The sequence below is a fragment of the Saimiri boliviensis genome, chromosome 7 (assembly GCF_048565385.1).
Source record: "Saimiri boliviensis isolate mSaiBol1 chromosome 7, mSaiBol1.pri, whole genome shotgun sequence".
NCBI lineage: Eukaryota > Metazoa > Chordata > Mammalia > Primates > Cebidae > Saimiri > Saimiri boliviensis.
In genome coordinates, this window is record NC_133455.1 from 66,332,160 (window position 1) to 66,360,132 (window position 27,973).

At 46.1% G+C, this 27,973-nt stretch overlaps 1 protein-coding gene and 1 long non-coding RNA gene across 4 annotated transcripts; both read right to left on the reverse strand.

The window, feature by feature from the left end:
- Positions 1–325: 325 nt before the first annotated feature.
- Positions 326–27,966, reverse strand: SMAGP (small cell adhesion glycoprotein). Of its 3 annotated transcripts, none has more exons than XM_039472248.2 (4): positions 27,886–27,966; positions 26,890–26,961; positions 1,708–1,785; positions 326–1,082 (listed from the first exon to the last, which is right to left on the reverse strand). In XM_039472248.2, exons 2-4 carry the CDS (start codon positions 26,921–26,923, stop codon positions 904–906), a joined length of 291 nt encoding a protein of 96 aa, XP_039328182.2. In that variant the 5' UTR covers positions 26,924–26,961; positions 27,886–27,966; the 3' UTR covers positions 326–903. The 3 variants fall into 3 exon arrangements, with proteins under 3 accessions (XP_039328182.2, XP_074258747.1, XP_074258746.1); XM_074402646.1 differs by lacking the exon at positions 27,886–27,966 and adding an exon at positions 27,696–27,878; XM_074402645.1 differs by lacking the exon at positions 27,886–27,966 and adding an exon at positions 27,229–27,665.
- LOC141585119 (uncharacterized) lies at positions 3,688–11,499 on the reverse strand. Its single transcript, XR_012518444.1, has 2 exons — positions 6,869–11,499; positions 3,688–6,736 (listed from the first exon to the last, which is right to left on the reverse strand). It is a non-coding gene; the product is annotated as an uncharacterized LOC141585119 (long non-coding RNA).
- Positions 27,967–27,973: the final 7 nt, after the last annotated feature.

Consider the following 27,973-nt stretch of genomic DNA (forward strand, 5'->3'; position numbering starts at 1 on the left):
GAAAGGTCGTAGGTTGATTTTTCCTGGTTTCCTTTGTATATATGTAGATGGGATTCTGGGAAATTCTGGCCCTTGCCAATATGGAGGCTTAAACCAACTCATTTCCCAGGGTACGTTTCTAATAATGTTCCTCTGGGACAAGCTTCTCTGTACCATCTTTTTCTCAAACCCCTGAGATAGTTCTGAAAACTTCTAGAATTTCCCTAGGGTTCTTATTGTTTGGGAGAGAACATATATGTAAAGGAGTTAAATAGGGAAAAGAAAATATCAAAAATGATTTAAGGTAAGTCAAAATGTAAAGGTATTCTTGCACATGAGAATCTCATTTCCGTAGCAATGAAAATTTTAATTTGGATAAAAATCACGTAAGCATGAGGTTGCTGGGGAACATGTGAAGGAGGGGCTCAGATGAGGGGATGTAGCACATTTATCAGGAGGTAAGATCTCCATAGCTTCCTACCCCTCCTGGCCTAGCCTTTTGCTGTGGTATCCAGCCTCTGGGAAGAACTTGTATGGAGAGCATCTCTACTGGAGCTATCATTAGGTGACCAGGTAGGGGACAGAGTGGAGCAGCTGATCATCCTAACTCTCCTCTCCAACCTGGGAAAAAAGATGACTGGGCACATATTCAGCTGTCCCCTGGTATAGTCCCACCTTATTGGCCAGCCACAAACCACCAGCTCTAATAAGACGGCCAGGTTAAAGACACTGGAAGCAGCTTTCTCCACATCCCTGGTCCCTTGAGTCAGTGATGTCAGCATCTGGGACTGCGACCTGGCTGGAGCTTGGATTTGCCCACATCAATCAATGCTTCTCCCTGGCTTCAGAGAAAACTTTCCCGTAATAAGCAGTCAATGAGTTAGTGCTGGAGCCAGGAATAAGCTCCTTGGGGCCTGGGAGTCATTAGATGAAATATTCCTCCTTCTCTCTGCTCTTAACCAAGTCACTCTCCATCTGGACAACAGCACTAGGCTCGCCTTCTGTAGGTTCATAGGTGACGTAGCTGCCTTTGTTCTTGTACAGGTAAAAGAAGATCAAGATCACGACTGAGAGCAGGATGAGGAAGACCACGGTGATAACAACTTGGAAAGGAGAGGGAAAATGTAGAGATGTTTCAGGATTGAGGATGTCTCAGTAATTCCTGGAGCCATCTGTTTAGATGATTTCCTCACTGTTTTCATAAAGATGGTCTTGTTTTCGTTAACTAGTGTCCACTTCCATCCAAACCCATGTTCCCCCACCAACCTTGATTTCCATGGCTCATAACAGCTGGAGTCTCTTGGTGCTTAAGCTAAGGACATATGCTTTTGATTTCTGACAAAACTGAACTCCCTCCCAAACCAGTTCCTGATTCTTACGATAGAAACGGGAAGCAGGAAACAGGAAATAGCTTATCCTAAACAGGAAGTGGTTTCTCTGATCCTCCCCCTCTTCTTCACCCACTCAACCAACCACGTATATCCTTGTCCCTACCCACGTACTCGAGTGTAATGTCCGTATGCGTATCTATTTGTGGCCATCTCCCAACCTATCATTTACTGGCAGTGCCTCTGACAGAACCCTCTGAGTCTTTTATAGCTCTGTGTGTGTGTGTTTTAGATAACTTACAAGCCTGAGTGAGCCCATTAATGGATTTGGTCAGGCTCTCTCTGGTGAGAGATGCCCTTGATCCACAAGGTCCCTTGGAGTTGGCTTAGAGTCTATTACCTGCAATGAGCGCTGTGCTGGCTCCATCTTCCGGGGACAGGGCTTCAGTGGGCCGCAAAATTGGGGTGGTCACCAGTTCTGGAAAATTTAGAAAAGCGGAAAAGGCAATGGAGAGAATTCATTTGTTTGAAAGCGTTATGTTTGGCCTTCAAATTTCACCAGCCCGCCTTCTTCCCTATTCAAAAGTTTATCATTTAACTCCTATAGTAAATCCAAATAGAAAATCCTGGAGAATGGAGGAGAAAACTAACCACCACCCAAAGACAACATGTGGATGGATTTCTCCCTGCATAACATAGTGGTTAAGAGCAGGGGCTATAGAACCTGTCTGACTGGGTTTCACATATGAACTCTGTCCTTTACTCGCTGTGTGACCTTGGGAAAATTACCTAACCTCTATCTGCAAAATGGAGGTAACAACCTACTTTAAAGGGCTGTTGTGACATTGAATAAGCCATCATTAAGAATGCGTATTTCTACATAAGTGAGATCAAATGAGATGTACATGTGCACATAGATTATATAGCATGTACATACATTTAGATTATATAGCATGTGCATTTTCTTGGAGCATTCTTACAAGCTCTTTGTAAACATTATTTTAACATAATGAAATCATGCTCCGCTCCTATTAAAAACCTTTCTCTACACTTCCAGGATAGGCCCTGCAATTTGTTTTTTTTTTTTTTTTTGGAGAAGGAGTTTCGCTCTTGTTACCCAGGCTGGAGTGCAATGGCGCGATCTTGGCTCACCGCAACCTCCATCTCCTGGGTTCAGGCAATTCTCCTGCCTCAGCCTCCTGAGTAGCTGGGATTACAGGCACACACCACCATGCCCAGCTAATTTTTTGTATTTTTAGTAGAGACGGGGTTTCACCATGTTGACCGGGATGGTCTCGATCTCTTGACCTCGTGATCCACCCGCCTCGGCCTCCCAAAGTGCTGGGATTACAGGCTTGAGCCACCGCGCCCGGCCCAGGCCCTGCAATTTGAAAGGTTCTGAAACAGGCCTCTCCCCTACTCTAAAATAGATCCTGTACCCTCTCCTGCTATGGGTTTATTTTTTCTTCAGAATGTGAAAGTCCCACCCTAAAGTCATACCCAGGGACAGAACAGGACAAAATGAGTGGTCTCCAGAAGTCCCTTTTAAGTGTTTACACAGGAAGTCAGGAAGCCCTTCCGTTCTTTCCTATTAGCATTTTAATGTAGCGGTTACTGCAGGATAGAGGTCTCCCGGGGAAAAGCAGCTGGCTGACCCTGGCATCACCCACAGGAGGCACCCGGACCTGACTGGCATCCCATAAATAGCAACACTCACCCACTGCCTCCTCTTTGCTAGGCCCTGTGTTAGATGGAAGGTCGAGCAAAATAGAATGGGCCAGCTTCCCGGGCTCACCCTCCACTGCATCCCACAGCTTGCACAGTTAGGAGCTGCCGTCAGTGCACTTAGGAAAGCACGCGGCCAGCCGAGGGGCCTTATCTAGTCTTCCAGCCAGGAGCGACCTCCCCAGGGAGGAATATCTGAGCTGGGAGCTAAAGCAGGGATAGGAGTTTGCTGGGTAACAGGGATGGGGCAGATTCTAGGCAGAAAAGAGCCTGGGTCGAAGCTGTGAGATGGGGTACTGAAAGGCCAGCATGGCTGGAGCAGAGTGAGCATGACTCCCATCCAGTGCCTGACACATTCAGGTTTCCATCCCGAGCAAGTGAAATGAGGGAATAGGCAGTGGTCTGGCGGGCAGTGCTAAGAGGCACCAAGAGTGTTGAGGGGTCTCTCAGCAAGGGCCTAGGGGAGCCTGATGAACCATCCTGGTCCCACAATAGAGAAAGCAGAGGCAGGCTGTCCAGGGTGCTTCCCCCTCCCAGAGCGCCAGGCCAAACCTTTCTCCACTGGTCCCCACTCTTTGTCTAGGAATGGTGGCACCCTCAGCCACTCTGCGGCCTTGGGCAAATGGTTATTGTGGTGTTTTATACACACACACACACTCTCTCTCTCTCTCTCTCTCTCTCTCTCTCTCTCTCTCTCTCCCTCCAGGTTTTCATCCACAGTTCCTGGCTCTTAATTCCCACAGACCCTGTCAGTCTTGTATTATGATGTGGGTATATTAGAACGCAGGAGTGGGCCTCAGGAAACAGAATCTCTCCAGCCTTCTCCTGCCCTCCCTTCACTTGCCTGAAGACAGGACTCTAATCTTCCCCTGCCTTCCAATGGTGGGTCCTAAGATCCTCATTCCAGAGGGAGAAATTGGGAAAGGAATGCTGACATCATGAAGCTTCCATTAAAAACTTAAGAGGACAGCTGGGCACAGTGGCTCACGCCTGTAGTCTCAGCACTTTGGGAGGCTGAGGTGGGTGGATCAAGAGTTTGAGGCCAAGATGGTGAAAGCCCATCTCTACTAAAACTACCAAAATTAGCCAGGTATGGTGGTGGGCGCCTATAATCCCTGCTGCTCGGGAGGCTGAGGCAGGAGAATTGCTTGATCCTGGGAAGTGGAGGTTGCAGTGAGCCGAGATTGCACCACTGCACTCCAAACTGGGTGACAGAGCAAGACTCCCATCTCCCCCCACCACCAAAAAAATCCAAGAGGACTGGGCTCAGAAAGCTTCAGCATGGCTGGGCAGGGTGGCTCATGCCTGTAATCCCAGCACTTTGGGAAACTGAGGTGGGTGGATTTCCTGAGCCCAAGAATTTGAGACCGGCCTGGCAAACATGGCGAAACCCTGTCTCTACCAAAAACACCAAAAAAGAAAAAAAATTAGCCAGGTGTGGTGGTGTGCACCTGTAATCCCAGCTACTTGGGAGACTGAGGAATGAGAATCGCTTGAGCCTAGGAGTGGGAGGTCATGAGCCAAGATTGTGCCACTGAACCCCAACCTGAGTGACAGAATGAGATCCCACCTAAAAACAAAAGCAAACCCCCCAAAAAACAACTAGCAGAACATGCAGAGGTTCCTGGAGGATGGTGCAACCAGGGAGGGCATGGAAGCTCCGCCTCCTTCTCCATACTCACCCTACCTGTGTCCTCATTTGTATCCAATGCAATAACCTTTATAAAAAACCAGTAAACGCCGGGCGCGGTAGCTCAAGCCTGTAATCCCAGCACTTTGGGAGGCCGAGGCGGGTGGATCACGAGGTCGAGAGATCAAGACCATCCTGGTCAACATAGTGAAACCCCGTCTCTACTAAAAGTGCAAAAAATTAGCTGGGCATGGTGGCACGTGCCTGTAATCCCAGCTACTCAGGAGGCTGAGGCAGGAGAATTGCCTGACCCCAGGAGGCGGAGGTTGCGGTGAGCCGAGATCGTGCCATTGCACTCCAGCCTGGGTAACAAGAGCGAAACTCCGTCTCAAAATAAAAAATAAATAAATAAAAATAAAAATAAAAAAAATAAAAAACCAGTAAACACATTGTTTCCCTGAGTTCTGTGAGCCACTCCAGCAAATCAATTGAACCCCAAAGCCGGCGTTAGCAAGGCTGGGAACTCCAACTTGAAACTGGTTGGTCACAAAATTTGGAGGCCGGGACTTGTGACTAGTGTCTGAAGGGAGGCGCAGCCTTGGGGACCCAGCCCTCAGCCCTCAGTGTTTGTTACTATCTCCAGGTAGATAGTGTTGGAATTGAACTGGAAGACACCCATTTGGTGTCTGCTGCGGAACGGATTGCTTGCTGGTGCGGAGAAATTCTCAAATATTTAGGGGTCACAGAAGTCTTCTATGTTGACTGTTGTGTTGTGAGAACTGAGTAAAAATGATTTTAGAGTTTGTCTGAAACAGTTATACATATATTTTTTTTAGACGGAGTCTCTCGCTCCATTGCCCAGGCTGGAGTGTCATGGTGTGATCTTGGCTCACTACAACCACTGCCCCCTGGGCTCGAGCGGTTCTCCTGCCTCAACCTCCTGAGTAGCTGAGATTACAAGTGTGTGCCACCATGCCCAGTTAATTTTTGTATTTTAAGTAGAGATGGGGTTTGATCATTTTGGCCAGGCTAGTCTTGAACTCTTGGCCTAAAGTGATCCACCAGCCTTGGCCTCCCAAACTGCTGGGATTACAGGTGTGAGCCACTGTACCTGGCCTATACATTTTGATTCATTCATCCATTCTCATCTGTTACCCATAGGAACTACATTAACCAACACTGAAGGTCTACTGTGAAGACTAAATGAGAGAACATGTAAACAACATATAGTAGCTACTACTTAAATATTATTTAAGGTGACTTTGTTCATATGCTTAGCAATTAAAAGGAAAAGCTGGCCAGGCACAGTGGCTCATGCCTGTAATCCTAGCACTTTGGGAGACCAAGGTGGGAGGACTGCTTGAGGCCAGGAGTTTGAGACCGGCCTGGGCAACACAGCAAGCCTCTGTCTACTATATATATATATATGACACACACACACATATGCATTAGCCAGGTGTGGTAGTATGTGCCTGTAGTCCCAGATACTCATGAGGCTGAGGTGGGACGACTGCGTGAGCCCAGGGGGTTGAGGCTGCAATGAGCCAGCACTGCACTGCTGCATTCCAGTCAGTGAAACCCTGTCTCAAAAAAAAAAAACAAATAAAAGGGACAGTTGCTCTGGGTTTGAATTCTACCTAAGCATATGACTAGGTGACCTTGAGGAATTTACTAAACCTCTCTGAACCTGTTCCTTTTTTTTTTTTTTTTTTGGTAGAGACAAGGATCTCACTATGTTGTCCAGACTGGAGTTCAATGGTACAATCTTGGCTCACTGCAGCCTTGACCTCTTGGCCTCAAGCAATCTTCCTGCCTTGGCCTCCCAAAATGCTAGGGTTACAGGCATGTGTTACCAGGCCTGGTGGTAACCTCAGTTTTTTGATCTGTGAAATGGGAGTGTGGTATACAGCTTCTAAGATAGCTCACAATGATTTCTGCCTCCTGGTATCGACACCCTTGTGCATGCCTCTCTTCTCGTATACAAGTTGAACCCAGTGACTTGCTTTTTTTGAGATGGAGTCTTGCTTTGTCACCCAGGCTGGAGTGCAGTGGCACGATCTTGGCTCACTGCAACCTCAGCCTTCCAGGTTCAAGTGATTCTCCTGCCTGTAGTCCCAGCTACTCAGGAGGCCAAGACAGGAGAATCACTTGAACCTGGAAGGCTGAGGTTGCAGTGAGCCAAGATCGTTGTCTTGAACTCCTGAACTCATGATTCCCCCCGCCTCAGCCTCCCAAAGTGCTGGGATTACAGGTGTGAGCCACCATGCCTGGTTATCCAGTGACTTGCATTTAACAGACTATGGCAAAAATGATGGCATGTAACTTCTGAGATTAGGTTATACAATACTGTGACTCCCATCAAAGAGAAGCCCTGAAGTTCACTTTCCTCCCCAAAATCTCCCAGGGCTGCACTCCATCTTCCTACCCTTGATCCAGAGTTCTATACAGTTGTTCCTAGTTTTGTTTTCTTTAAACATTTGAGAATTTAGGATGTACAAAGCATTGAGAAGATTAATGTATGTCAGAAGCTTGAAGATAAGTAATTTCTGCTCAGTTATCAACAATAATTTACTTTGTACATTAGGCTGAGTGTGGTGGCTCATGCCTGTAATCCCAACACTTTGAGAGGCAGAGGCAGGAGGACTGCCTGAGGCCAGGAGTTTGAGACTAACCTGTACCATATAGTGAGACATCATCTCTATTTATTTTTTTTTAAAGAATATATGGAGGAGGCCGGGTGCAGTGGCTCACCCTTATAATCCCAGCACCTTGGAAGGCCAAGGCAGGTGGATCACTTGAGCCCAGGAATTAGAGACCAGTCTGGGCAACATAGCCAGACTCCCATCTCTAAAAAAAAAAAGTTAGCCAGGCATGGAGGCACACACCTATAGTTCCAGCTACTTGGAAGACTGAGGTGAAAGAATCATTTGAGCCTAGGAGGTCCAGGCTGCAGTGAGCTGTGATAGCGCCACTGCACTCCAGCCTGGGTAACAGAGTAAGACCCTGTCTCAAAAGGAAAAAAAAAAAAAAAAAAAAAAAAAAGGATAAAGGTGGGAAGAAACCAGATGATCACAATTAAATACAGACAGTTATGCTACAAAGTGCTGTTTCCATATGAACTAGCTCAACAGTGATAGATAACTTAGGGGAATGATGTCAGTGTAATGCAGAAGTCATGTTGGTTTATATGTAACTTCTTTATTTTTAGTTTATTTTCAGTTATTTATTCTTTAATTTTTAAAACTTGAGCAGCCCCTAAAACCAAAAGTGGTTCAGAGGACTCCCCACCCTCTTTAGCTTTAGTGTTTAACATGATCGGAAGCAAGCTTTCTCACAGTTAGAGAACATTTTAGCAATATAGGAAGACCTTAAGAAAAAAATTAAACAGAATGCCTTGCTGGGATGCAGCTACTGGTTGGTTTCCATTAATATGAAGCCATCTGGTGAAGCAGAAAGTGCAGATGAAGAAAGGTGCAAATAAATTTACCTCAATATTTAAAAAATGGCAAGAAGGCAGACCCTACATCAGATATATATATATATATCTATAGATATATATATCTGTATCTATCTATATATATATATATATATATTTTGAGACGGGGTTTCGCTCTTGTTACCCAGGCTGGAGTGCAATGGCACGATCTCGGCTCACCGCAACCTCCGCCTCCTGGGTTCAGGCAATTCTCCTGCCTCAGCCTCCTGAGTAGCTGGGATTACAGGCACGCACCACCATGCCCAGCTAATTTTTTTTGTATTTTTAGTAGAGACGGGGTTTCACCATGTTGACCAGGATGGTCTCGATCTCTCGACCTCGTGATCCACCCGCCTCGGCCTCCCAAAGTGCTGGGATTACAGGCGTGAGCCACCGCGCCCGGCCTATATTTTTTGGATCTAGAGTCTCTCTCTCTCTCACCCAGGCTGGAGTGCAGTGGTATGATGTCGGCTCACTTCAACCTCTACCTCCAAGGTTCTAGCTATTCTCGTGCCTCAGCCTCCCAAGTAGCTGAGATTATAGGCGCATGCCACCACACCTGGCTAATTTTGTATTTTTTAGTAGAGACAGTTTTGCCATGTTGGCCAGGCTGGTCTCAGACTCCTGACCTCAGGTGATCCACCTAACTCGGCCTCCCAAAGAGCTGGGATTATAGGCATGACCCACCATGTTTCCTTTTTGTAGATGTAGATTCCAGAGAGCCTTCTTTTCTAATAGATACCATTTCATCAAAAATAAAAATCTGGGCTGGGTACAGTGGCTCACACTTGTAATCCCGGCACTTTGGGAGGCCAAGGTGGGCATATCACCTGAGGTCAGGAGTCTGAGACCTGCTTGGCCAACACGGTGAAACCCTATCTCTACTAAAAAATACAAATATTAGTTCCACATGGTGGTGGGTGCCTGTAATTTCAGCTGCTTGGGAGGCTGAGGCAGGAGAATCACTTGGAGGCAGAAGAAATCACTTGAACTCAGGAGGCAGAGGTTGCAGTAAGCCAAGATCATGCCATTGTACTCCAGCCTGGGTGACAGAGCAAGACTCCGTCTCCAAAAAAAAAAAAAAAAAAAAAAAAAGAAAACACACACCCAAGGTTATAGGCTGCAAAGGAATGACTAGGACTCTAGGACTTAAGGTTCATTTAAGGTTAATGCTAGTGGAGATTTAATCTGCCAACATTTTTATTGGGGCTGCTATTGTATTTGTGAGGGCTCTGGTTACAAAGTTCCATAAGTTTCGAGTGGTCTGCCCTAAACCCTGGCTTTTTTTTTTTTCTTTTTCTTGTAAGCCCTCTTATTTTCAGTAATGCGATTTCAGAATGTGAGTCTTTTAAAAAATGCACATAAGGCCGGGCACGGTGGCTCACGCCTGTAATACCAGCACTTTGGGAGGCCCAGGCGGGCGGATCACAAGGTCAAGAGATCAAGACTATCCTGGTCAACATAGTAAAATCCCGTCTCTACCAAAATATAAAAATTAGCTGGGCGTGGTGGTGCACATCTGTAGTCCCAGCTACTCGGGAGGTTGAGGCAGGAGAATTGCTTGAACCCGGGAGGTAGAGGTTGCAGTGAGCTGAGATTGCGCCACTCCACTCCAGCCTGGTACCTGGTGACAGAGCGAGACTCTATCTCAAAAAAAAAAAAAAAAAAAAAAGCACATAACATTTTATAGCAGAAAGGCATATATTAGAGGCCATCAGAGACAAGAATAATGTCAGGAAGCTCTATGTAACTCAAGAGGCAAACACATTTGAAAGACAATTTTAAGAGCATTATATTTGGAATAAGAACAAAGAAAAAGCTAGGCTTGTTGTTTGGGCCTGAAAGGGTCAGGTTGGAGGTAACAGAAAAAGCAGAATTCCCTCAGGCCTTTTCACCTCTGTCTCCTATCAAAGAGAATCTTTTTTTTTATTTTTTGCACTAAGGAGCAGTATAGCCTTAGGGGACATACATACAGTAAGTGAGCTCAAGTGAAGCAATGAAACCCAGCAAGTACCAGGCTAATCTAAAAGGGACCGGATGACAGCCAAGGGCACTGCAAGAACTAAATGGGATTTCTGTTGGTGACACAGGAGCTTCTGAGAAAGAGAAAGGGGTTGGGAACCTGAAGAGACAAGGAAGGAAGGTGAACTGTGTAAAGAAATGGTGAGCTGCCGGTGGCTCACACCTGTAATCCCAGCACTTTGGGAGGCCGAGGCGGGTGGATCATGAAGTCAGGAGTTCAAGACCAGCCTGACCAACATGGTAAAACATTGTCTCTACTAAAAATACAAAAATTAGCCAGGTGTGGTGGCACACACCTGTATTCCCAGCTACTTGGGAGGCTGAGGCAGGAGAATTGTTTGACCCTGGGAGGTGGAGGTTGCAGTGAGCTGAGATTAAGCCACTGCATTCCAGCCTGCGTGCAGAGAACGACTCCGTCCCCCACAAAAAAGAAAAAAAAATGGTGAGCTTTATGTGATTCCCCAGCAAAGTTCCAGGACACATTACAATAGCCTGTTTGAGGGGCTTTGAACTTGAAATAGCAAGCATTAGAAATCAGAATGGGACCCGGGCGCAGTGGCTCAAGCCTGTAATCCCAGCACTTTGGGAGGCCGAGGCAGGCAGATCACAAGGTCAAGAGATCGAGACCATCCTGGTCAACATGGTGAAAATTACTAAATTACAAAAAAATTACTAAATTACTAAAATTACAAAAAATTAGCTGGGCATGGTGGGGTGTGCCTGTAATCCCAGCTACTCGTGAGGCTGAGGCAGGATTATTGCCTGAACCCAGGAGGCGGAGGTTGCGGTGAGCTGAGATCGCGCCATTGCACTCCAGCCTGGGTAACAAGAGCAAAACTCCGTCTCAAGGAAAAAAAAAAAAAAAAAAAGAAATCAGAATGGGAATACTGAGAGCAAGCTGGATCAGACAAGCTGCACAGCCTTCTTAGACTGAGATTTCAGGTTTCTTGTCAGGGTAATTAAACAGGAATTCCACAAGAATGTATTGAGTGTATACTGTGTGCCAGGCTCTAGGCTTCTATCAGTGAACAACACAGGCAAAAACCCTTACCTTCAGAGTTCCTGCAAAGATTAAACAGAATTACCCTGCAGTCTCACTGCTAGGATGCTGGATATGATCCCGAAATCCCACTTCTAGGTGTATTCCCAAAAGAAACAAATGGCCTTCAACTGATACTTATATATCATGTTTATAGCAGCATTATGCAATAGCTAAATAAAAGGTGTAACAACCCAACCCAAATGTTCGTCAAGAGATAAATGGATAAACAAAATGTGGTATATACATATCCTTAAAAAGGAAGGAAATTCTGAAAAAAAAAAAAAAAAAAAAAAAAAAAAAAAAAGGAAGGAATTCAGACATATACTACCACATGGATGAACACTGAGAACATGACACTAAGTAAAATAAGCCAGGCACAAAAGGACAAACATCTCACCCTGGCCAGCATGGCAAAACCCCATCTCTATTAAAAATACAAAAATTAGCTGGGCCGGGTGACAGGTGCCTGTAATCCCAGCTCCTTGGGAGGCTGAGGCAGGAGAATCACTTGAACCTGGGAGGTGGAGGTTGCAGTGAGCCAAGATCATGCCACTGCACTCCAGCCTGGGCAACAGAGCGAGACTCCGTCCTCCCTCAAAAAAAAAAAAAAAAAAAAAAAGAAAAGAAAAGAAAAAAAAAAAAATAGTGAGCTTGATGTGATTCCCCAGCAAAGTTCTAGAACACATTATTACGGCCTGTTTGGGGAGCTCTGAACTTGAAACAGCAAGCATTAGTAACAGAATGGGACTACTGAGAGCAAGCCCAGGCAACAGAGTAAGACTGTCTCAAAAATAAAAACAAAAATAAATGACAAACATTGTATGATTCTACTTATATGAGGTGCTTAGAACAATCAAATTCATAGAGACAGAAAGCACTATGGAGGTTGTAAGGGGCTGGAGAAGGGGAAAATGGGGAGTTAATGTTCAATGGGTACAGAGTTTTAGTTTGGGAGGATGAAAAAGTTCTGGAGATTCATAGTGGTGTTGGTGAAGGTATAGCAACGTGAATGTACTTAATACTGCTGTACTGGACACTTGAAAATGTTTAAAATGGTCAGTTTTATGCATGCATAATTTTACCACAATAAAAAAAAAAACCCTCTCTTTATACAATTAAAGACAGACAATAAATAAAATAAGTAAAAGATATGCTATATTAGATGTTAACTAGCACTATGCAGAAAAATAAGCAGAAAAGGGGATGGAAAGCTGGGAAATGGGTGAGAGTTGCAGTTTTTGTTTTGTTTTGTTTTTTAAGATGGAGTTTTTCTCTTGTTGCCCAGGCTGGAGTACAGTGATGCAATCTCAGCATGACGCAATCTCGGCTCACTGCAACCTCTGCCTCCTGGGTTCAAGCAATTCTCTTCCCTCAGCCTCTGGAGTAGCCGGGACTACAAGCGTGCACTAACATGCCTGGCTAATTTTGTTATTTTTTGTAGAGATGGGGTTTTCCTATGCCCAGGCTGGTCTCAAAACACCTGGGCTCAAATGATCCTCCTACCTTGGCCTCCCAAAGTGTTCGGATTATAGGCGTGTACCACCCTGCCTGGCCCAGGTTTGTATTTTAAAGCAATGTTTCAGGCCAGGCGTGGTAGCTCACACCTGTAATCCCAGCACTTTGGGAGGCCAAGGCAGGTGGATCACCTGAGGTCAGGAGTTCGAGACCAGCCTGGCCAACATGGTAAAACCCCGTCTCTACTAAAAATACAGAAAAATTAGCCAGGCATGGTAGCACATGCCTGTAATACCAGCTATTTCGGAGGCTGAAGCAGAAGAATCACTTGAACCCAGGAGACAGAGGTTGCAGTGAGCTGAGATCACATCATTGCACTCCAGCCTGAGTAACAGGAGTGAAAATCCGTCTCAAAAAAAAAAAAAATAAATAAAAAAGCAATGTTTCTTAAATTTTGTTGTGCATAACAATCTCCTACAGATCTCGTTAAAATGCAGATTCTGATTCAGGAGATCTAGGGTGGGCCTGATTTCCAAAGACCACACTTGTGAAACCTTAAGACCACCATGAGGACAGGAAGCCCAAAGTTGCCTGCTGGAGGATGAGAGGCCTTATGGAGGAAAAGCAAGCACCCCACGCTCAGCTGACAGCTGGCACCAACAGCCAGACATGTGAGGGAGGCCATTTTGGCCCTTCTAACCTAGCAGAGCTTCCAACAGCAATGCATGATTGAAACAGGGATTGATTTGAAAGGATCCCTCTAACTGCAGTGTGGACAATAGGCTGTGGGAAGGTGGGATACACGTAGAAGCAGGCGGTACCTCACACAAGGGCACAGTTGCATCTACCAAAGGGGGTGCCTTTTTCTTTTTCTTTTTTTTTGAGACAGGGTCTTGCTCTGTTGTCCAAGCTGGAATACAGTGGTGTGATCTCAGCTTATTGCAGCCTCTGCCTCCTGGGTTCAAGTGATATTCCTGCCTCAGCTTCCTGAGTAGCTGAGATTACAGGCACGCACCACCACACTTGGCTAATTTTGTATTTTTAGTAGAGATGGAGTTTACCATGTTGGCCAGGCTGGTCTTGTGAACTCCTGACCTCATGATCTGTCCCGCCTCAGCCTCCCAAAGTGCTGGGATTACAGGCATCAGCCACTGCATCCGGGCCCTTTTTCTAATTTGCATGACAGCATTGCTTGCCTTTGCAGCAGCTCAGTGAGAAAGTGGTGGGACTCTGAATATAATCTGAAGTAAAGACTGACAAGATTGGACACGGGGTGGAATCAAGGATGAAGGCATGGAGTTATGTGAGGGGGAAGCCTGTAGAAGGAACACATTTGGAAGAAACATGATTGCTTACTAGATATCAAAGTTCAAATGTCAAGACTAGAATTTTGGGGCCGGGTGCAGTGGTTCACACCTGTAATCTTAGCACTGTGGGAGGCCGAGGCCAGAGGACCACTTGACCTCAGGAGTTCAAGAGCAGCCTGGGCAACACAGTGAGACTTCATCTCTATTTTAAAAAAAAATTATATATACATATGTATGTTATATATATGCGTGTGTGTGTGTGTGTCTGTATATATATATATATATATATATATATATATATATGAGGTTGAAAAGTCATTAGATACTTAAGACCATAGACTGAGTGAGATCACCCAGGAGTAAGTGCAGATAAAGAGGACCCAAGACTGAGCCCAAGGAGACTGGGGAGCAGCAGCCAAACAGCTTTCCCCATGCAGAGATCACAAATGACCTTTACCAGAGACGTTTTGGTGAAGTGCTGAACACAAACCTGTAATTTAGGGTGGGTTCAAGAAAGAAATGGAAGGAGAGGAGCTGGAGGCAGAACATAAATAAACGCTTACACAAAATTGCTCTGTAAAGGTGAGCCAAGAAATGAGGCTGTGACGGGACGGGAAAGGGAGTGGGAGTTCAAGTTCGTTTTTCGGATGGGAGACACGCCAGCATGTTTGCATACAGGTAAGAATGACTCAGGTGAGAGAAACAACTGATGAGGCACAAAAGTCTTTGAAGGAATGAGATCTAGAGCACAGAGGGGCTGGCTGCAGACAGCAGCAGAGATGGTGCCATTAGCAGGAAAAGCTAGAGTATATGGGCACAAATGCAGGCAGCAGGTTCCTGGTAGGGGATGGGAGCCTTTGGCAGTTCTCTCCTGACAACTTTAATTTGTTCAAGAAAATAGGATCTTAACTGGGCCCTTGGCTTGTGCCTATAATCCCAGCACTTTGAGAGGACGAGGTGGGAGGATGACTTGAGGCCAGGAGTTCAAGACCAGCCCGGGCAACAAAGTGAGTCCCTGTCTCTAAAATTAAGATTTTTAAATTTCAGATGGAGTCTTGCTCTGTCACCCAGGCTGGAATACAGTGGTACCATCTCAGGTCACTGTAACATCCCCCTCCCGGGTTCAAATGATTATCTTGCCTTAGCCTCCCAAGTAGCTGGCATAACAGATGCCCGCCACCACACCTGACTAATTTTTGTATTTTTAGTACAGGTGGGGATTCACCATATTGGCCAGGCTGGTCTTGAACTCCTGACCTCAGGTGATCTATCCTTCTTGGCCTCCCAAAGTGCTGGGATTACAGGTGTGAGCCACCGTGCCCAGCCTACCCAGCCTAAAATAAGATCTTAACTGGGCCCAGTGGTTTGTACCTATAATCCCAGCACTTTGGGAGGCTGATGTGGGAGGATCTCTTGAGGTAAGGAGTTTGAGATCAGCCTGAGAACAACATTAGTGAGACCTCTATCTCTACAAAAAAACCCAAAAATTGAAAAAAAAAAAAAAAAAAAAAAAACCAAAAAAACCACCAATAGCTGACCATGGTGATGCACACCTGTAGTTCCAGCAGTTTGGGAGGCTGAGGTGGAAGGATTGCTGAAGCCAGGAGTTCAAGGCTGCAGTGAACTATGATTGTGCAATAGCACTCCAACCTAGGTGACAGACCCTGTGTCTCAAAAAATAAATTAATTAATAATTATAAAATAGGATGTAAGATAATCAGTTGAAAGTGAGGATAGGGAGGGGCTTAAGGAGAACTGAAGTTGCTGCATGAGTAGATAGCATCAGAAAACATAAGATTATTTACAGGCCAGGCACAGTGTTTCACTGTAATTCCAGCACTTTGGGAGGCTGAGTTGGAAGGATCACCTGAGGTCGAGAGTTCAAGACCAGCCTGACCAATATGGTGAAACCAGTCTCTACTAAAAATACAAAAATTAGCTGGGCATGGTGGTGGGCACCTGCAATCCCAGCTACTCGAGAGGCTGAGGCAGGAGAATCGCTTGAATCTGGGAGGCACAGGTTGCAATGAGCCAAGATCACGCCATTGCACTCCAGCCTGGGCAACAAGAGTGAAACTCTGTATCAAAACGAAACAAAACAAAAGACTATTTATAATATTCTTGTGGACAAGGTAGGGAGATACAGCCTGGCTATAAGGCCTAAGTGAGGCAGTAATTGGTTGTCAAGGAAAGAAGTGATGCCAGTCTAGACAGAGATTCTTTCACCGGGGTTTAACCTTAGTTGGTTTTGAACTAATATTGTTATGTCAAATCATGCAAGGGCCAAAATAAGGCCTTTATGTAATTCAAAATAAAAATTATTAAACCATAAAACAAGCATAAGAAAGTCCAAGGCTGGGTGCAGTGCCTCATGCCTGTAATCCCAACACTTTAGGAGGTCAAGGCTGGAGGATTACTTGAGCCCAGGAGTTCAAGGCCAGCCTAGGCAACATGGGAAGACCCTGTCTCTAGCAAAAAAAAAAAAAAAAAAAAAAAAAAGCTGATACTTGAACTGTGAGGAGGGTTCAAGAGGATTGCACCACTGCATGCCAGCCTAGCTGACAGAGTCAGACCCTATCTCAAAAAACATATATTGAACTTAAAATTCTTTTTTTTTTTTTTTTTTTTTTGAGGCGGAGTTTCACTCTTGTTACCCAGGCTGGAGTGCAATGGTGCGATCTCGGCTCACCGCAACCTCCGCCTCCTGGGCTCAGGCAATTCTCCTGCCTCAGCCTCCTGAGTAGCTGGGATTACAGGCATGCACCACCATGCCCAGCTAATTTTTTGTATTTTTAGTAGAGACGGGGTTTCACCATGTTGACCAGGATGGTCTCGATCTCTTGACCTCGTGATCCACCCGCCTCGGCCTCCCAAAGTGCTGGGATTACAGGCTTGAGCCACCGCGCCCGGCGAACTTAAAATTCTTGGCAAGACTTTTTTTTCTTTCTTTTTTTTTTTTTTTTTTTGGTGTTATGCTTTATTGGTGCCTTCTACACAGGCTGAACTGGGCGCCCTTTGGGTAAATGCAGATCCTACAGATCCAGAGAAGATTCAACAATTTTTAAATTTTTTGTACAGATGGGGTCTCATTGTGTTGCCCAGGTTGGTTTTGAACTCCTGGGCTGAAGTGATCCTCCTGCCTCAACAACACGAAGTGCCAGGATTATAGGTGTGAGCCACTGTGCCCGGCCCTGATGAATTTCTTAAAGTCTTCAAAGCTAGAGGGGCAACCAGTAAACTGATACACAGAGACAGATTTCAAATGACTGAAGAAATGCACCAAATTGAACAAGATGAGAATTTAACAAATTCCTCACTCTTAGGTTCAGGAAGCCAGCTACTCACAGAGAATGGGGAAGCTATGGCTTAGCAGCATCATATGTAAAATACTTAAAGGGGGTCCATAAAAAAACCACTGACACCAGAGGATATACTCCAAAACAGCAGCAGCAGCTACTGTGTAATTCTTAATGATTTTAATTTTCTTCTTTTTTTTCGTAGAGACAGGGTCTCATTCTGTCATCTAGGCTGGAAGGTAGAGATGCAATCATAGATCACTGTAACCTCAAACTCCTGGGCTCAGGCAATCCTCCCACCTCAGCCTCCTGAGTAGCTGGGACTACAGGTGTGTGCCACCATGCCTGGCTAAATTTTTTTGTTTGTTTAGATGGAGTCTCGCTCTGTCATTAGGCTGGAGTAGCCCGATCTCGGCTCACTGCAACCTTTGCCTCCTGGGTTCAAGCAATTCTCCTGCCTCAGCCTCCCAAGTAGCTGAGACTACAGGTGCCCACCGCAACTCTGGGCTAATTTTGCCTCGCTAAGTTTTAAAGATTTTGTAGAGATGGAGTCTTGTTATGTTGCCCAGGCTGGTCTTGAACTCCTGGCCTTAAGGGATCCTGCCACCTTGGCCTTCCAAAGTGCTTGGACTACAGGTGTATGCCTGATTTTTATTTTCTTTTATATGCTTTCCTTTATATTCCAAGTTGCTCACAATGATAAATAATTACTTTTATAATCATAAAAAATTAAAAATTGCTGTTATTTTAGGCATCAGCAATATAAACATGGTCTAATAACGGAGGGGATAGTACTGCTCTACTTTGCACCACTCCTAGAATGCTGAGTTCATCTAGGTGTCACGATTGTTTTTTTTTGTTTGTTTGTTTTGTTTTTTTGAGACAGGGTCTCTGCTAACTGTAACCTCCACCTCTTGGGTTCAAGCTATTCTCCTGCCTCAGCCTCTCAAGTAGCTGGGAGTACAGGCGGGCACCCCACCATGCCCTGTTAATTTTGTATTTTTAATGGAAACACAGTTTCACCATGCTGGCCAGGCTGGTCTCAAACTCCTGGACTCAAGTGCTGGGATTGCAGGCATGAGCCACCACACCCAACCTGAGTGTCACCGTTTTGAGGTGAGCAGGCAAACTATATCAGATAAGGAAAGCTTGAAAGAGAAAGCCCAGAGAGAAAAAAAGGGAGTCTAGAACTAAAATTCTGTCTTCCAACACGCCAAGGCATGACCTGTACAAGAGAATGAACAGCAGAAACTGGAAGAAGACAGATGTCTCCCCAACAGAAGGAAGAGCAAAACTGGACAAAAACGAGGTGGCACCTTGGAGAGAGAATTCTTAGTACAGAATGAACTGAACTAGCTAAGCATCAGAGCCCCTCTCAGCCTTAACTTTTGAATTTTTATAAATGGAAAGTGTTCTATTAGAATTCTCATTAAAACCAAATTTTAAAATAAAAAATGTAGACGTACTTAGGATGTCTATCCGAAGAGGAATGATGAAATAAATTACAGGCCATCCATTCTGGAAACAGTTGCTAAAAGAATATGGTAGATCTACAATTTTACTGGGACAAGACATATCATTAGATGAAAAAAGCAAATTGCCAGGTGGTATATGTAGTATAACTCCATCTTTGTTTAAAAAAAAAAAAGAAAGAAAGAAAAGTATCTTGATCTAAAAGTCTTAACAAAAAAAAAAAAAAGTAAATTGGCAGGGTGCAGTGGCTCACGCTCATAATCCCAGCACTTTGGGAGGATTGCTTGAGGCCAGGAGTTTTGAATCCAGTCTGGGGAACATAGCGAGACCCTTGTTCTCTATATATTTTTAAGTAACATTTTAAAAACCCCTATGCATATATATGTTTGTACATAGAAAAGGTCTAGAAAGCTATTTTCTGAGGGGCACGTATTACCTTTTTTTTTTTTTGAGACGGAGTTTCGCTCTTGTTACCCAGGCTGGAGTACAATGGCGCAATCTCGGCTCACCGCAACCTCCGCCTCCTGGGCTCAGGCAATTCTCCTGCCTCAGCCTCCTGAGTAGCTGGGATTACAGGCACGCACCACCATGCCCAGCTAGTTTTTTTTGTATTTTTAGTAGAGATGGGGTTTCACCATGTTGACCAGGATGGTCTTGATCTTTCGACCTCGTGATCCACCCGCCTCGGCCTCCCAAAGTGCTGGGATTACAGGCTAGAGCCACCGTGCCCGGCCACGTATTACCTTTTAAATAAAAGAACACGCTTGGCGAGGTGGCTCACATCTACAATCCCAGCAATTTGGGAGGCTGAGGCCAGAGAATCACTTGATCCCAGGAGTTCAAGACCAGCCTGGAGCCGGGTGTGGTGGCTCAAGCCTGTAATCCCAGCACTTTGGGAGGCTGAGGCGGGTAGATCACAAGGTCAAGAGATCGAGACCATCCTGGTAAACAAGGTGAAACCCCGTCTCTACTAAAAATACAAAAAATTAGCTGGGCATGGTTGTGCGTGCCTGTAATCCCAGCTACTCAGGAGGCTGAGACAGGAGAATTGCCGGAACCCAGGAGGCAGAGGTTGCGGTGAGCTGAGATCGCGCCATTGCACTCCAGCCTGGGTAACAAGAGCGAAACACTGTCTCAAAAAAAAAAAAAAAAAAAAAAAAAAAAAGACCAGCCTGGGCAACATGGCAAAACCCTGTTTCTACAAAAAATACAAAATTAACTGGGAATGGTGGCATGCACCTGTGGTCCCAGCTACTTGGGAGGTGAGGTGGGAGGATTATCTGAGCCTAGAAAGGTTGAGTCTACAATGAGCTGTGATTGAGCCACTGTACTACAGTCTGGGTGAAATTGAGGCCCTGTCTTGAAAGAGAGAGATAGAGATAGAGATAGAGATAGAGATAGAGATAGAGATAGAGATAGAGAGAGAGAGAGAGAGAGAGAGAAAAGAAAAGAAAAGAAAAGAAAGACAAGGCAAGACAGAAAGAAAGACAGACAGACAGACAGAAAGAAAGAAAGAAAGAAAGAACAACCAACAACAAAATAAACTAAGTTCAGGAAAGCTCCTGGCATCAAAGGGGGAAATGCCGTATAACTTTTCTTCCCTTCTCTCCTGTTTCTACCCCGTTTCTTTGTCCAAACAAAGGAATAATTATTAAATGGTGCTACGGTCTTTCCAAACCTTCCCTGCTCAGGTTTGAAAAGACCATAGCACAATTGTAAGTGGAATGTCAAAACAGAGGGACCATAAGAATGAAGGCCCCACCCAAATCCTAACCAACAGCAAATGACCTTCAAGATCTATTCTGTTCACTTACTCATTTTTTTTGTTAACCCAGATACTGGTTGGCTTTTTTGTGGCCCTTGTTCCCAGGCTGAGCTAAATCTCTTATCACTGAGGCATCAGATCTTTTGCCACCTGAGTCTGCCAGCCTACTTATTTGCTCTAGACCTGCCCAACAAAAGGCGGCTCCCCCAGTTCTTTCTGTGGGACGCCACCCGGGAACTCAGCTCCCTTCCTTCTGCTTTCTCTTTCATGCGCACCAGCCAGTGGGGTGGAATGAGACCTTAGAAAGCAGTACACCGTGACAGAAAGAACACAGGCTCCGCAAAAAATCAGACTTGGTGCAAATCCTGCCTCTACCATTACTAGCTGCATGGTCTTGGGAAATTTCTTTCTTTTTTTTTTTTTTGAGATGGAGTTTCACTCTTGTTACCCAGGCTGGAGTGTAATGGCGCGATCTCGGCTCACTGCAACCTCCGCCTCCTGGGCTCAGGCAATTCTCCTGCCTCAGCCTCCTGAGTAGCTGGGATTACAGGCACGCGCCACCATGCCCAGCTAATTTTTTGTATTTTTAGTAGAGACGGGGTTTCACCATGTTGACCAGGATGGTCTCGATCGCTTGACCTCGTGATCCACCCGCCTCGGCCTCCCTCGGCCTCCCAAAGTGCTGGGATTACAGGCTTGAGCCACCGCGCCTGGCCGGGAAATTTCTTTAACCTTTGGAAATTTCATGGTGGCTCATGGTTGTAATCTCAGCACTTTGGGAGGTCAGGGCGGATGGATCACTTGAGGTCAGGAGTTTAAGACCAGTCTAGCCAAATACTGAAACCTGGTCTCTACTATAAATACAAAAAACTGGCTGGGCATAGTGGCGCATGCCTGTAGTCCCAGCTACTCGGGAGGCTGAGACAGGAGAATTGCTTGAACCCGGGAGGTGGAGGTTGCAGTGAACCAAGATCGCGCCATTGCACTCCAGCCTGGGTGACAAGAGCAAAACTCCATCTAAAAAAAAAAGAAAGAAAGAAAAGAAAATTCCTTAACTTCCCTGAACTTCAGTTTTTCCTTTTGCAAAATGAGAATAAAACCTGTTTCACAGGATTGCGGTGAGGAATAAGTGCAATGAAAAATGCTGCTTTGGGAGACTGAGATGGGAGGATCACTTGGGGCCAGGAGTTTGAGACCAGCCTGGGCAACATAGTAAGACCTTATCTCTACAAAAAATTATTTAAAAAAATAAAATAAAGAAAAATGCTAAGAGTCTAAAAAAGGGTGAGGACAACTAGGCAATAGCTGCTGCAATTAATTATCTGGTGGTAAGAGATGAGCTTTACCTGGCAGGGTGGGCAGAGCCCACAAGGCACGGTTGCACTCTGCTGACTCACACACTGGGCACAACAGGCACAGTGCCCAGGGCGCACAATGCTTCTAAAGGCCCTTGAAAATGTTTTAAATGATTTTCTTTTTTTTTTCTTTGAGATGGAGTCTCACTCTGTCACCCGGGTTGGAGTGCAGTGGTGTGGTCTTGGCTCACTGCAGCCTGTGCCTCCTGGTTTCAAGCGATTCTCCTGCCTCAGCCTCCTGACCAGCTGGGACTACAGGTGCACACCACCACGCCTGGCTAATTTTTTAATATATATATGTATTTTTTTTTCTTTTTTTTTTTGAGACAAGAGTCCTGTGCTGTTGCCAGGGCTAGAGTGCAATGGAGCGATCTTGGCTCACTGCAACCTCTGCCTCCCAGGTTCACACGATTCTCCTGCCTCAGCCTCCCGAGTAGCTGGGATTACAGGTGCCCGCCACTGAGCCTGGCTAATTTTTTGTATTTTTAGTAGATATGGGGTTTCACTATGTTGGCCAGACAGGTCTCGAACTCCTGACCTTGTGATCCGCCTGCCTTGGCCTCCCAAAGTGCTGGGATTACAGGCATGAGCCACTGCGCCCAACCTAATTTTCGTATTTTTAGTAGAGGCAGGGTTTCGCCATGTTGGCCATGATGGTCTCAAACACCTGACCTCATGATCTGCCTGCCTCGGCCTCCCAAAGTGCTGGGATTACAGGCATGAGCCACTTCACTTGGCTGATTTTCATTTCTTTTATAATCAGAAGGAAAAGCACCAAACTTTTAGGTCAAAGAAATATTAAGATTGTTATATTACTCAATTACTAATTATAAATATTAATTATATATTAGTATTATCATATTCTTCCTTACACTGATGCGGTTGTAAAATCCAATTTTTAATATTTGTTTTAAATGAAGGAGGAGCCCACAAAGATAAAAGTGCTCAGGGCCCAGGGAAGTTATAATGTGGCCCTTACTTTCAAGGCTCCTGGAGGATATCTCCATTAGGAAGTCTTTACAGACTGGGGAAAAGGGATGTGAGGGAGGAATAGGTGGGAAGGTGGGAGAAGAGAGACGCCAAGGTAGGGGTGGAAGGAAAGAGCTGACCCTTAGTGATCCCATCATTTAAGGGATAAGCTTTCTTCCTGTCTGTGATTTATCTTCTTTTGTCTGTTCCTGTCTCTGAACTTACATTTGTTTGGGCCTAGTGGGTAGGAGACTCACCTGAAACACCACTTTACTCACGTCACTCACTGGATCAAGAATGCAGCCAGGTGAGGCGGCTTATGCCTATAATCTCAACAACTCAGAGGCAGAGGCGGGAGCATGGCTTCAGGCCAGGAGAGTGGCCTGAGCAACATAGCGAGACCCTATCTCTACAAAAAATTTGAAAAGTAGCCAGGCGTGATGGTGCATGCCTATAGTCCCAGCTGCTCAGGAGTCTGAGGTGGAAGGATCCCGCAAGTCCAGACGTTAGAGTCTGTAGTGAGCTAAGATTGAGCCACTGCATTCCAGCCTGGGCAACACAGCAACATCCCATCTCTTTATACATACATATATATATATATATATATATATTTTTTTAAAGACAGTGTTTCACCATGTTGGCCAGGCTGGTCTTGAACTCCTGACTTCAGGTGATACACCCACCTCGGCCTCCCAAAGTGCTGAGATTACAGGCATGAGCCACTATGCCCAGCCAATCCCATCTCTTAAAAAAAAAAAAAAGAGGGCTGACTCAACAATCAATTAAAAAAATTTTTTAAAGGATATAAATATACAACTGAACAACAACAAAACAACTCAACTAAAAAATGTGACAGGACTTGAACAGTCATTTCTCCAAAGATATGCAAGTGGGCGATCAGCACATGAAAAGATGCACCACACACTAGGGAAATGCAAATCCAAACCACGATGAGATACCACTTCACACACCTTATAATAACTACTATCAAACAGAAAGTAACAAGTGTTGGCAAGGCTGTAGAGAAACTGGAACTTTTATGCATTGCTGGTAGGAATATAAGATGGTGCAGCTACTGTGGAACAGTAAAAAAAAATTAAACACACAATTACCACATGATATAGCAATTCCCCTTCTGAGTCTACATCCAAACAACTGAAAGCAGGGTCTCAAAAGATATTTGTATACCCACGTTTATAACAGCATCAACAGCCAAAAGGTTGAAGCAACCCAACTGTCCATCAAGGATGAATGAACAAAATGTAATACATACATACAACAATATGATTCAGCCTTGAAAAGGAAGAAAATTGTGACGTGCTGCAATACAGATGAACCTTGAAAATATTATGCTAAGTGAAGTCAGCCAGACACAAAAGGACTATGGTATAATTCTACTTACATGAAGCACCTAGAGTAGTCAAATTCATACAGACAGCAAATAGAATGGTGGTTGCCAGGGGGATGGCGAGTCAGTGTTTAATGGGTGTAAGGTTTCAGCGTGGGAAGGTAAAGTTCTGGAGATGGATGGTGGTGATGAAAGTGAATTACTTAATACAGTAGTTCCCCCTTATCTGCGGTTTTGCTTTCACAGGTTTCAGTTACCCGTGGCCAACTACAGTCCAAAAACATTAAATAGAAATTTAATAGAAAAAGAAAATTCCAGAAAAGAACAATCCATACATTTTAAATTATGTGCCGTTCTGAGTAGTGAGATGAAATCTCATGCCCTGCTCATCCTGCCTGGAAAGTGAATCATTCTTTTGTATCCATGCTATACATGCTTAGTAACTGGCTGTCACCATATCACAGCCCTTGTGTCCAAGTCACCCTATTTCACATGATAATGGCCCCAAACCACAAGATAGTGATGCAGTTTGGACCTGCCAAGAAATGCTTCCTTTAAGTGAAAAGGTGAAAGTTCTTGACTTAATAAAGAAAACAAATTGTATTCTGAGGTTTCTAAGATTTACAGTAAAGATATTTACTCGCTTAAGATATTTTAAGCGAGAAAGACCACTTTCACCTAACTCTTATTATAATAGTTATACTTGTTCTGTTTTATTATTATTGTTAATCTCTTACTGTGCCTAATTTATAAGTTAAGCTTTATCATAAATATGTATTTATAGGAAAAAACATAGTGTAGATGGGGTTCAGTACGATCTGAGATTTCAGGCCCCTACGGGGGCTTCTGGAATGACTCCCCTGTGGATAAGCGGGGACTACTCCACCACTGAACTGCCTGCCCAAAAATGGCTAAAATGGTAACACCTGTGCTATGTTTATTTCACCATAAATTTTAAAAAAGAATAAAAGGCTGGGTGCGGTGGCTCACACCTGTAATCCTAACACTTCGGGAGGCTGAGGTGGGCGGATCACTTGAGGCCAGGAGTCCAGGACCAGCCTGGCCAACAAGGCAAAACCCCCTCTCTACTAAAAGTATAAAAATTAGCCGGGTGTGGTGGCGCATGCCTGTAGTTCCAGCTACTCGGGAGGCTGAGGCAGGAGAATTGCTTGAACCCAGGAGGCAGAGGTTGCAGTGAGCCAAGACCGAGCCATTGCACTCCAGCCTGGGTGACAGAGCAAGACTGTCTCAAAAAAATAAATAAATAAAATAAAATAAAAAAGAAAAAGTAAACAGCTCCCCTTTGCCAAGGTTCTAATCCCTCAGTTAGCAGCCAAGGTATCACCTCTTTTTCCTTGTAAGCAGGCTTATTCTGGAGGCCCTCTGCCCTCCCCCTTCCTGAACATCCTCCAGGGTAAATCGTCTCGGTGGCTTCTCACACGGTATGAGGTATTCTACCTCTACCTAGAGCAGATACACGTGAAAACGTATTCTATCCTTCTCTAAGATACCTGCTGTGCCCCTTTGTAAGAACTTTGTCCATCTTTCAAGGGCAAGGCTCAGATCCCCTCCCTCACCCATTCATGAAGCCTTTGCTGACCCATTTCTCCCTTCTACTTCCCCCACTCCTTTTTTATGAGACAGGGTCTTGCTCTGTCAACCAGGCCGAGTGCAGTGGCATGATCTTTGCTTACTGCAACCTCCATCTCCTGGACTCAAGGAATCCTTCCACTGCTCAGCCTTCTGAGTAGCTGGGACCACAGGTGTATACCCCCATGCCTGGCTGATTTTTTGATTTTTTTGGAGAAATAGGGTTTTGCAATGTTGCCCAGGCCTGTCTCGAACTCCTGGGCTCAAACAATCTGCCTGCCTTGACCTCCCAAAGTGCTAGGATTACAGGCATGAGCCACTGCACCTGGCCATTTCTCTCTTTTATCTCTTCTCACCAGACAATTAAAAGTCTGAAATGTGTGCATTACCAGTCACAGAGGACACTATCTTAGACTTCCATTGCTGTCAGTCACCTGTTTCCACATCAGTAAAAGCAGGGATTGTCTTTCCTTCCTTCCTTCCTATCCTCCTTCCCTCCTTCCCTTCCTTCCTTCCTGCCTTCCATTTATTTTGTTTTTTTGATGGATCCCACTCTGTTGCCCAGGCTGGAGTGCAGTGGCACAATCTTGGCTCATCTCTGCTCCCCAGGTTCAAACAATTCCCGTGCCTCAGTCTCCTGAGTAGCTGGGATTACAGGTGTGCATCACCATACCTCGCTAATTTTTTTTTTTTTTTGTATTTTTAGTAGAAAGGGGATTTCACCATGTTGGCCAGGCTGGTCTCGAACTCCTAACCTCAGGTGATCCACCTACCTCAGCCTCCCAAACTGCTGAGATTACAGGTGTGAGCCACCACACCCAGCCTCTTTCTTTCTTTTAAGTTAGAGATGGGTCTCGCTATGTTGCTCAGGCTGGTCTCAAACTTCTGGCCTTAAGGGATCCTCCTAAGGGGTAGTGCCAGAACTGGCCCACATCCATGAGACTTCAGATTAAAACTGAACTAAGGAGCACACTCTAGTTGCCTCCTGCTTCCTCCCAGGCCTTTCCCGTGTGAGGCGGGCAGAGAGAGGTGGGAGTCTTCCCACCTGGGCTGAGGCTTCCAGGACTGGTCTGGGGAAGGGGATGTTGAACAACTCACTTCCACTGGGATTAGGAAAGGCCTTCACCTACCTCTCGGAGAAGGAGTGGTCAGGAGGCTGGTCATTGTCACTAGTGGTTGAGTTCCTTGGAGAAGAGGCAGATCTGTAGGAAGAGGGGAAAAGACAGGAATGTGCCGGGTGGGTCCCTGGGGCTTTCAGTCCTGGAAATCCCAGGAAAGCCTCTGGCGCCAGGTTTTCCTAGGTCCCTTCCCCCCTTCCTCTTGTCCTCTTCTGGTTTTCCTGAGTACCCCATCAGGCTCCAGGTACCACGCTCTCCCCTGGAGCAGGTCTGAGGCCGCACGCACTTGCGGAGGTGGGTGTTACCTTCGTGCGCTCCCTCCCGATCCTTTCACTGGGCCACGAAATTTACCTAGGACATCTCTCCAGGCCTGAGAAAGTCAGGCAAAGGTTCGCAAATCAGCGGCGGACCCAGTTTCGCCAAAGCGCGGTAACAGGTACCCTGGGATTCCACAGTCCGGCGTTCTAGTGACGCCGTCCACCAGGTGTCAGGAGAGGGCCGGGAAGCTCAGGACCCGCGCCCAGGCTCCGGGGCGGAGGGGCGCAGCGCGGTAACGCGGCCGGGACCGGGAGGCGAAGGCCGTGGGCCGCCTTCTGGCTCGCCTGGGACGCCGGGCTGCCGGACTGGGCCGCCCCCTCCGGGCCTGCCTTTGCCGTTCAGGGCGCCGTCCGCGCACAGCCTGCCGAGCCTCACTTAGCGCAGCCCGGGCCTCGAGCCCGGGAGACCCTCGACGCCCCTGCGGACGCGGCGGGCTGGGTCGGTCGTCGCCCCGCGGCCCCGCCCACGGCCCCGCCCCGAGCCCCCCGCGTTACCAGCACCTGGCGGGGCGCCCTGCGCGGGGGGCGGCCGGTGTGTCCCGCAGCCGCGTTCCTGCCGCCGCGACCCTCGGCCCCAGCCGAGCGCTGAGCTTTGGCCGCTCCGGGTTTCGGTTCCTGCCGCGGCCGAGGTGGCTGCCGCGCGTGTGGACGACCCGGCTCTGCGGCGCCCCCGCCCTCCCCTCGTGCTCACCTTTCCAGTCCGACGGGCTGCCGGGGAAGGGACGGCGCCGCTCCGCGCGTCCTTTTGAACTCGACGGGGGCGGGCACCGCGGAGCCGC

Excerpts from the sequence above, each read along its gene's own strand:
- SMAGP (XM_039472248.2), bottom strand. The coding sequence starts at position 26,923 with ATGACCAGCCTCCTGACCACTCCTTCTCCGAGAG. Across the intron at positions 1,786-26,889 it reads GACCACTCCTTCTCCGAGAG|AACTGGTGACCACCCCAATT; the intron begins GTAGGTGAAGGC and ends TAAATTTTCCAG. Across the intron at positions 1,083-1,707 it reads CAGCACAGCGCTCATTGCAG|TTGTTATCACCGTGGTCTTC; the intron begins GTAATAGACTCT and ends CTCCTTTCCAAG.